At 47.2% G+C, this 10,942-nt stretch overlaps 1 protein-coding gene across 1 annotated transcript; it reads left to right on the top strand.

Moving 5' to 3' along the window:
- The first annotated feature begins 3,552 nt into the window (after positions 1-3,552).
- Positions 3,553-5,271, top strand: LOC145794747 (uncharacterized). Its single transcript, XM_082877117.1, has 4 exons — positions 3,553-3,660; positions 3,748-4,314; positions 4,408-4,506; positions 4,800-5,271. The coding sequence occupies exons 2-3, from the start codon at positions 3,937-3,939 to the stop codon at positions 4,468-4,470; spliced, it is 441 nt and encodes a 146-aa protein (XP_082733243.1). The 5' UTR covers positions 3,553-3,660; positions 3,748-3,936; the 3' UTR covers positions 4,471-4,506; positions 4,800-5,271.
- Positions 5,272-10,942: the final 5,671 nt, after the last annotated feature.

The following is a 10,942-nucleotide window of genomic DNA, read 5'->3' as shown; positions in this document are numbered from 1 at the left end:
GCATGCGGTCTACGCAAGCAATGAAGTTCATTATAAGCATGCGGTCTACGCAAGCAGAATATGCAGTCTACGCAAGCAAAACATGCGGTCTACACAGGTAATGAAATTGATTGCAAACATGCGGTCTACGCAGGCAAAACATGCGGTCTATGCAAGTAATGAAATTGATTGCAAACATGTGGTCTACGCAAGCAAAACATGCGGTCTACGTAAGTAATGAAATTGATTGCAAACATGCAGTCTACGCAGGCAAAACATGCGGTCTACGCAAGTAATGAATTTGAACAAACATGCGGTCTACGCAGGCAAAACATGCGGTCTACGCAAGTAATGAATTTGAACAAACATGCGATCTACGCAGGCAAAACATGCAGTCTACGCAAGTAATGAATTTGAACAAACATGCGGTCTACGCAAGTAATGAATTTGAACAAACATGCGGTCTACGCAAGTAATGAATTTGAACAAACATGCGGTCTACGCAGGCAAAACATGCGGTCTACGCAAGTAATGAATTTGAACAAACATGCGGTCTACGCAAGCAAAACATGCAGTCTACGCAAGTAATGAAATTGAACAAACATGCGGTCTACGTAGGCAAAACATGCGGTCTACGCAAGTAATGAATTTGAACAAACATACGGTCTACGCAGGCAAAACATGCGGTCTACGCAAGTAATGAATTTGAACAAACATGCGGTCTACGCAGGCAAAACATGCGGTCTACGCAAGTAATGAATTTGAACAAACATGCGGTCTACGCAGGCAAAACATGCGGTCTACGCAAGTAATGAAATTGATTGCAAACATGCGGTCTACGCAAGCAAAACATGCGGTCTACCCAAGTAAAACATGCGGTCTACGCAAAGAAAGTATGCGGTCTACACAAATAATGAATTTAAACAAACATGCGGTCTACGCAAGAAAAACATGCGGTCCACCCAAGGAAAGTATGCGGTCTACGCAAAGAAAGTATGCGGTCTACGCAAATAAAACATGTGGTCTACGCAAGTAAGCAAGATTGAATGCATGCAAAATGCAATGAGATGCGCAAAACCGCGCGATGCGTTTAGACAACGCGAGTGCACAAGACAGTGCGATTGACATGTGATGCACATGGGGCAACTTTTGAGTTTTGTAAAAGCCAAAAGGATATGGAAAGGATACACCTTGCACGAATTCGAGTGCCACGCACAGAAGACACGACCCGAGGTCAAAACGGAGGCCGGTTGAGCATCGAAAATGCACTGTTTTGCATTGTTTTGAGCACTAAAGGCCCTGGACCCCACACATAACTCAAACAAGGGTGTAGGAGGCTCCAAAATCACTGTAGGAGACCACCGGATGTCCACCGGCCATCAAAATGCATCACCGGCCGTCCATCGGCCATCATACCATTTCCATTGGCACACTATTTTGCCGACCGGCAAAGAGTGTGGCCGACCAGCAAAAAGTCCCTGTATCGGGGCAGTTCTGTCATTTCGCTACAGGTCTTTTAAAATAGGGCTTCTAGCCCTATTTTGTTCACTTCCTTTTGCTCGAAAATCCTCTCCCTCTCTCTCTAGAGTGTTTTCCTCCTTCGATTCTCTCATTTTCGTGCGTTCTAGCCCCCGTTTCGTTGTCCGATTCGCGAATACCTTCACGTTTCGAACGTTTTCATCTGAATATTTCTTCATTTCGGTGCTTCCTTTGCCGTTTTGACCTTTTGGGTTTTATTCCCCTCGAGTTTCTCTCGACTTGCGTGCCCTTTTCACTTCCCGGCTTCTTGGGCCACTTTTCACCCTCTCGGGTTGACCTTCCGGTTGACTTTCCACATTTTCGCCCGGTTTTCCCTTTTCCGGCTATTTTCTCACCATTTTTGACATGGCCGACGATATTCCACAGGGCGGGACTTCCCCGGATCACGAGATGGATCCCGAGGTTGAGCTCCTCCCGTTGAGCGTCCGCCCGTTCGACCCGGCGACCTACCGGCCGGCGATTCATGTGCTACCTCCTGACGGACTTCGCCAGTTTCGGAGTTTTGACAGAGCGATGCCACCAGAGCTCCTCCTGCGTGAGCCTACATCTCACTTATCCTTCGGTGCTTCCGAGGTAACATTCCTTTCTCTGTTTTATTTTCTGCAATGTAGAATATAAAAACTGCCATAGCTGATTACATTCTTTAACTACTTGACTCAGATACACTGACACACTGTGCACTGTAGTTGATCGCAACCATACTGGCAACTGATATCTGTTTGAAACTTACACATGCACACACACTGCACTGACCCTGAATCACCCAAACATACCAACACAGTATACACTGCACACACTGTAGTTTATTGCAATCACACCGATACCCGATATCTGTTTGAATCTGAAAAGCTTGCACACATGCTATATTTGTACTGAACCACGCCAACACGCTGACACGTCACACGTTGTAGTTCACTATAAGCACACCAGCACCCAACGTCTGTTTGATTTTGAAAACATGCACACATGCTGTATACTTGTATGCTTCTTAAAACTGCGTTTTGAATATTGCCTCGCAATTATCTGTTTGAAAACAGGGAGATTCCCATACTGTCCGCGGGTATGGGAACATTGTCGCTCGGGACTAGTATGCTGAGCTTCCCGACGCGGTTCGCCACATTGTGGACCAGGCGGGCTTCGGCGCTTTCTGCAGGGGATTATCCAGACTCACCGCGAGCAGGCCTCTCCTTGCTGCTCTAGCGGAGAGATGGTGGGACACCACCGACTCGTTCCATCTATCTGCGACGGGAGACATGACGATGACTCCCTATGATTTCTCGATGCTCACAGGCATCAGGGTAGGGGGTGATCCGATCCCCTTCGACACTGATATGGACGAGTGGACTGCCGCTCAGATCCATCTGCTTGGCGAGGTGCCACCTCTCGCCCGTCCAGGCTTTGTTTGTTACTCCTGGTTCAAGGTGCAGTTCAGGGTCCAGCCCGCGTTGGTGGAGGGGACTCCGATGACTCAGGAGGCCGTGGAGAGATATGCGCGCGGCTTTCTCATGTTCCTGCTGGGGACGACCATTTTTGCCGACCGGGCGAACACCATGCCCCTCTGCCTGCTTAGTGCACTGGTGGATGTCAGACAGATCTTGCACTATGATTGGGGTGGCGCCGCTCTGGCCACACTCTACGGGTATATGAGCTCGGCTTCCCATGGCAGCGGACAGTTGCTCGGGGGCTACTAGCGTGCTTGGGAGGTACATTTCTTTCCTGCTTTTCATTTCTGCTTTTCTATCTTCTGTACTCTGTACTGTATTCTGTATTGCACACACTGTAGTCTACTTTTCACTAATTGTATACTGCACACACGGCACACACATCCACCTGCTTTACACTGACTGTACACTGCTCACATTGTACACTGTACACAATACACTGTCTGCGCAACACACTGCACAATATGTGGCCCTATTATTCCTGTTTTATTTTGCATTCCGCTCTTATCTGATAATCATATTGATGTTTTCTCTGCAGTTGTGGGTCTATGCCTACTTTCCCAGGCTTGCACCCGTGCCAGACACGGAGACCCCCCTCGTCATCCTGTTCTCGCGACGCTTCGACGGAAGATGCGTGCGGAGGCCACGAGAGACATTTAGCTTCTTTCGCCGCTACTTCGACACTATCACCCCTGCCGAGGTATGTTTTATTTCAGAATTTATCTGAGCTTTGCTTTTCACTGCATATTTCAATAACGATAGATAACAAATTGCATGTCACTTTCAGATCACTTGGCAGCCTTGGGCTCCGTTGCCGGCCGTGGTGAGGGATCATTATGAGGGCGCAAGGGAGACTGCCCGTTGCCGGATTCTGTTGGAGGGCCCGGTCTGTCGAGTTTGGTACCTGGGCGAGCGTTTCTTGCGTCAGACCCTGGGTTTATCGGAGCAGATAGTGCCGGGTCCACCTCCCGCCCATATGAGAGATACTGAGAGGTTCGTCGCCCAAGAGATGAGGGATTACACCGTCGGCTGGGGTGCAGAGCATCACAGAGGCGAGGGCGACTACACAGAGTACGTCCGGACCTACATTATGCGACCCTTGAGTGGTGGCCATCGAGTTGAGGGAGAGAGGCCAGCGGCGCCGGTAGCTGGAGTGGGAGCGGAGGCTGGAGTAGGAGCGTTGAGGAGAGCTCGAGTCCGCGGCAGGGGTGGAGTTCAGAGAGGGCGGGGGACCAGCTGGCCTGCTCTGCCCACTTTACTAACATACAGAGGGCAGGATGGGGCGACCTACCAGATCCCCTTTGCTCCTCCTCCGGCTGGTCATGAGTTAGCCGGTATCCCCAACTTGCCTCCGGTATGTATTACTTCATTTTGCATCTTGCATTGGTATTTCATTTCAGTTTATTTGATATTCCGCAGAATACTGATGCATCTTGTACTCTTGCAGGCGTCCTCTGAGTACACCCAGCAGTCCGTGGAGTTGAATGCCTCCATGATGGGGATGCTATAGCGGACCTTCGACCTCCTGGCCCTCTACAGTATTTCGGTATGTTCTTCTGACGACGGTCTCAAACCATTCATAAGCTAATTCACGTAGTCTGATGCACGACACAACACCTGACACATTGATCTCACAGCATCTGATACACTGCATACACTGCATTTATACACTGCACTCTGTACTGATAAACTGCTCACGGCATTCATACAATGTACCCATACACTGCATTCTGCACTGATAAACTGCCCACGGCATTCACACACTGTACTCATACACTGCATTCTGCACTGATACACTGCTCACAGTATTATGATGTATTTGCCTTTTGTGCTTTTCAGCCTCCCTTCCAGATTCCTCCGGTGGGTGGTGCTCCGGTTGGGCCCTCTATTCCTGCTCGAGGAGGGCGTGGAGACACTGTACGTCCCCGTACCAGGGGGGGCGTGTTCATGTTGGGAGTAGCTCTCGGGCGCCGACCCCTGACGATGACGACGATGATGATGACGAGTCCGAGGCAGAGGCAGAGGCCGGGTCATCTGAGGAGGTTGGAGACGACTCAGACTCAGGCTCAAACGACGGTGCTGATGACGATGCCCCTAGACCTTCGTCCAGGAAGAGGGTGAGGACAGATCCCCAGGCCCGAGACTACTGATAATGATCCAGATTGCTGTTTTTCTTCTTTTTTGCACTTTTTCTTTTTCCTTTTTTCTTTGCTGGTAGTTAGATTACCCTGTACTGCCGCAGGCAGATTTTTGTTTTCAAAGCTATGTACTCGAAAAAGATAATGAAATGAACAACCTTTTTGCTTAAAAAGTGTTACATTTACATATCTCATGTATTGCATTGCATCACGTTACACCTCAATGTAAATAGAATTGACCTGTTGTCTGAAAAAAATGAGCATTTGTACGGTAATGATCAGATAACCAAACGACTTCATAACCAAAACAACCCAAGCAACACACTGCTCAAACTGAACGTACAGCCCATACTCTGTTGGGGATTAGTCTGCATACAGCCCCTAACTCTACACTCTGTTCATTCTGCACACAGCAAATCCTGAACAAACGGCCCAATCTGACAAGACAGAACACAAAGATGGAACCAGTTGGAGTTAAAGCACGCTCAGATGCCCCGAATTTTTCTTCTTCTTCTGTTTCGCACAGATGTAGAGAATGGCACAGCATTCTGAGCATAAACGATTTTCGAAATAAAAAGGGATTTTCAACCGGGGTATCGAGCCTACAACCGAACACAGCGGGGAGGACTCAAACAAAAGGGTACACAACCTAACCACAACGAGACACGCTCGGAAAAGACCTAAAACAAAGGTTGAGGTAAACAAAACAAAAGACACGACATACAGACGCGTTAACGAAAACGGGGGACCTCAGATCACGAGGAGCCAGTTTCTCTAGGTATTGTTTCCCACCCTTTTCTCACTTGTGATTCTCACATCACTCTGGCACTCAAGCTCAGTTTTTCTCTCAAAACCCTTTGGCTCACTTTTTCTCTCAACTTACACCTCTCTATTCTTTATTCTCTCATTTTTCGTCCCTCCCCAAGGTGATTAATGAATGAATAGGAAGTTGCGGGTTCATGCCCAATGCCGTTAGCTCACAGCTATTTCTTCTAGTGGGTAGAGTGCCCTCCTGGCAAGTATGTTGACGACGGGGGAAAGACAGAACGCCTGACTCAACTGTGCCCCTAGTTCATCATTTTGACCATTTTTGTTTTGGTTTTCTACTAAAACAGTTTTGATCAAGATGAGAGTCGGATTAACGTACTTGTTCGATTTTTGATTTGAAAACCATGCAAGTCAGGCTATAAGCACTGAAAATTTTCCTTTTTGGGTCCAAGAAAATGGTCCAGTTTTGGAAAATGGAATAGTTTTCGAGAAAATAGTCAACCTCAGTAAAAATTTTCAAAAACTATTTTGCAAACAGTCAATGCTCAACGAGCATGGAACTTACTCTTTGAGATGCGCAACCTCGGATCGGAGGCAATGGAAAATTGCCCCTGGCTTGAAAGGGGTGGATGGCAATGGAAAGTTGCCCCTGGTTTGAACGGCGACATCATGGCAACGGAAAGCTGCCCCTTGTTTGGATGATGCCGCAGCAGTCCACAAACAGTCTTCGTTGGTGGTGGTCGAACTCTTGGACACGGAGATGACGAAGACAGTCGTAATCAATATATGGACACAGTCACTTTGAAAGTGTTGGCGACTGGACTTTGGGATGAAATCGAAACCATTGTATGGACTGAGATGCTATGAAAGCGTTGGGGGCTGGACTTCATGATGAAGTTGCCTACGTATCCCAAACATGGGAATCAAGTCTTACGTAGTTCCGGTTAAGGTACACTCGGGTATTTTAACCTTCACTTTTCAGGCTCTAACTTTTGCCAAGGTGCCCGATGCGGGTTTTCGACCTTGCGAGCTTCTTTTCATTTCTTTTTTTTTGATTTTTTTTTTATTATTATTTTATTTATTCTCTTTTTTTGCATTTTTTGTATTTTTCTCTTGCTCTAACTTTTGCCTGGGTCGCCCTTCCGGGTTTTCGGCCCAGCGAGCCTCTCAAAAGGGTAAAAGTGTAACAAGTCCATGCCAAATGGTTTTTGAAGTTGAAGCCTCTCTGTGTCTAGGAGAACGGCTATTGTAATGATTTGCAGAAGAATCCACCATGGCTGCTCCACGAGCTTCTTCTGGTGAGATCTCATCTTTTGATTCGACTTTGGTGCCTCTTGTTCGAGGGCTACTTCAAAACTGGCCACACGGGCCTCCTCTGACAGTTGACTTTTGAATGTTCCGAATGAGTTCAAGGTTCAACACAAACAGGTCGAATCTTGAGGCTGACAGCGATCCTAGGCTGCACAATCTCAAGAGCGATCCCACACAGGTCTTCACAGGGCCGCGTAAAACATTTGTTTTTGAAAGTTTTTAAGAAAGCGACAAATTGCTAGCACCGAAGATAGTGTGGAACTAATCTGGATCAAGCCAGGGTCCTTCTCAGTACTCACGCTAACAAGCATGGTTTTATTCATTAAGGGCTTAGCATGCCTCTCTTTCTCTCAATTGATCAAATTTTTGCAAAACCGGAGGAATTCCTTCCTCTTCGTTTTTTTTACCGCAGTGTTAAAGAGGTTTTGAAAAACATAGGTCAATGCAATGATTTTCAGGGCACAAGAGAACAGGTGGAATGCACGACCGTCTGATTCAAATTTTCTGGCACAACTAGCCCAAAACAAACAATAAGCACGGAAACATGATAGCCACAGATGTTTCATTCAGGTTTCTCGGATATAACTGGCTCCACGGCAGAGACAGATTCAAAAAGAAAGCAAAAAAAGTTTAAATACAAAAAACAGTGTTCGAGGCAACAGCCCCGGAATCACTCGTCATCCTATACAACGAGACCGACTCAGTACCACAAGACAGACCCAAAAACAAAAAGACTGACTCAAAGCAAAGAGGCAGACTCAAAAACAAAACAGAGAACTGACTCAAAACCCAAGCCAGAAGCTACACAACTGCATTTACAAATGCTCAAAAGTGCATGCCAGACGCCATATCTGAACTACACCGAGCGCCGCCCGCAGGTGGTCCAACCCCTGATCACATACTCGCAGTATCCTCAAAGTCCAACAGCTCGGTGGTAACAGACTTCGCCGAGGTAGGTGGAAGAATGACCTCATTATTGATCAGATCCTACACTTCATGGCGAAGGCGGAAACAGTTGTCGGTGGCGTGACCGGTCTATTGGTGGTACGCGCAGTACAAAGCAGCATCGTGTGTGAGAGGGAGATTCTTCGGGAGAGGCCGAGGTTCAAGGGGTTTGAGGTGCCCCCTTTCGGCAAGAATCTGAAGTGCCTTAGACAGAGGCATGTAGAGAGCATGAAAGGTCCTGCGCCCTCGAGACAGGTATTTTGAAGTCTGAGCATTCTTACTAGACGCACTAGCAAAAGGGTCGGCAGGCACTGCCTTAGCTTTCTGATCTTTCCCAGGTGCAAGGTTGGGAATAGGAGGAACTGTTCTGGCATGACGGGGCCTATCCCGATTTTCTGACTGACTTGAACTACCCTCAGGTGGAGTGGGGAAAGCATCCTCCACAGTTTTTGCCACAACTGCAGATATCTGTTGCTTGTTCATCCCCCCGGCTTTCAAAGCTTCGACTTCCCACAGCAGTTGTTCAATGGGATCGGCATCTGCCTTCATTTTGTTCTTGCCTCTGGCCTCGGCCTGGTCAAGGGTTTGGGTTGTTACTTCAGGGCGAAGCCCGGTTGTTGCTGACACATCGTTGCTGTAGCTGGAGGCAACCTCTGGTTGACTGAGCTCTATCACAATCCGCCCCAGTAGCGGGGGCTCCTGTGGCATGAAATTCCCAGCATACGGTACCGTTGGCGGCGAAGCCGACATTCCATAGGCCAGATCGGCCACGGATCTCTGGAGGTCACCAATCATTCCCATCAGCTCGAATGTGGTGGGCTCGCGAGCCTGATACAATTGGGGAGTCCAGATAGGGTGCGCGACAGGCGACCTGGGCAGATGCGATACATCAACATTGGTTTCATCCTGCAGGGTGATCCCTTGATCTAGCGTAGCCGTCATAATCATAATCTCTTCTGAATTCTGCGTCATCATAAGTCTGCTGTACTAAACGGTGACTGACGGATCAGATATCTGTCTTACCTCAGCAAGGGGGAACACTAGCTACTCTGTATCAACTCTCCGAACCTCTGAACCTTGAAAGGAAAAACAAACAGCATTTCAGCCCAAATAGATCAAACACAGGTGTAGCCGAACAACTGCACTCTACTACTGATCACTGTTCCCCAGAACCACTGTTCCCAAAACTGAACTTGATACCTGCAGATAACTGATCTCTCAACAATACTGATACTGGTGCCCTCGGGCCTAATACTCAATTTTGCAAACTGGTATGTACGTTCCTGTAGAGATACACTCTAAAGCACATAGCAGATAAGTGAGAGCCAAAACACCCCTATGTTGGGGTAGGGTTTCCCTGTCCTATTTTGTCAGGAGCTAGGGTTTCACTATACACGCAGCAGTTTCAAACAACCTATAATCGGGTAAGCAACCTGTCCTAATTTGGAATGGTCACTATGGGTCCGAACATGCACTAGGTCGAATGGTCAAAAAGGGTGCCCCGGTAAAACCGAGGTTTGTGTTCCCATACTGTCAGAGCCCACAACCGGTCAGCCTTATGGCATGCTTTGACAAAGTCAAGCCTCGGCCAAACCGTTCAGGAATGGCAGATGGCAAACACGGTGTCCTAGGTGCACCAATGCACATGCAATGCAAAGAAACACATAAATGAAATCAAAATAGGATATCACGAGTTCGAGTCAAGTTCTCTAAAATCCCCAGTGGAGTCGCCAGAAACTGTAGACACGCGCCCGTGAGGGACCCCGCACTACAGTTCGGACTCGATTTTGTTTGTGGTTCTAAATCTGAACCAAAGAGTCCAAATCCGGCAAATCGTTTTGAGAAAAACAGATTTTTTTGAAAGAAGTGCCAAACATGGACTGCTTTTCCAGATACAGAGTCACCACCTAAATATTTTATTTTGGGAAATTTAGGAAACCCTGACTCGTTGCCTAAGGCCACGTGTCCGTCATCACCAAAGTTGCCTCGGCTCGGGAACTTGGGTACGATTGGGGAAGGTCAGCTATGAGCACCCCCTCTCGCCCGATCCGAAGATCGGCCTCTACTAACCATGATATCCGCTTTTGAAAACGTTATGTGTTCTTATTCCGGTTATTAGCCTAGAATTCTATGTTATGCGCACCGCAAACAAGTATAGACTAGATTGCCTAATTTGGGAATAAGCATTGCATATCCGATTTGTTTTGGAAAAATGTTTTGGAATTTGCTACTCGCAAGTAGGCTAAAACACAGATTTCAATGAGCTATTCCAACTCAGACAATCCAACCTTCACCCACAGGCATTCAAGCAGTTATATCACATAAGCAGCTAGCCTCATGATAATCATGCTATCATGGCAACACTCACACGCATGCAAGGATGCTAAAGCATAAATACTTACATCGTACTCCTTGCCAAAACAAAGAACTCGTTAGCAATCAATGTATGATCCAAGTCCATGTTCAAATGCCTAATGCAACGCATACGAAATGTCACTAGAGTAGGCTGGCTAGTCTATGAATGACATGTGAAAATGCATAAGTAGCATGTATTCAAGTGAGATTTGAAATACTAGTGCAGTTAGCATGACGCGCCGAGCCCAGTGCATGCAATACTGATGAATGATGCACGCATGCATGGCATAAGATATGCTAAATTAAACATGACCTATTACTAACCATCAAAGCAAGTAAGTAAAAGGGAGAAAGAAGTGGGGGTTGGAAGACATGCACACACGCACCCACACTTAATACAAGTTCGCCCTCGCTCGGAGGGACCGAAAGAATAATACAAATCAACTAACTCGCAAGCTAATTTAA

This window comes from Camellia sinensis, chromosome 7 (genome assembly GCF_055761805.1).
Source record: "Camellia sinensis isolate YWXY chromosome 7, ASM5576180v1, whole genome shotgun sequence".
Classification (NCBI taxonomy): domain Eukaryota; kingdom Viridiplantae; phylum Streptophyta; class Magnoliopsida; order Ericales; family Theaceae; genus Camellia; species Camellia sinensis.
Note: the sequence above shows the minus strand (reverse complement) of the source record. Positions and strands in the feature narration are given on the sequence as shown.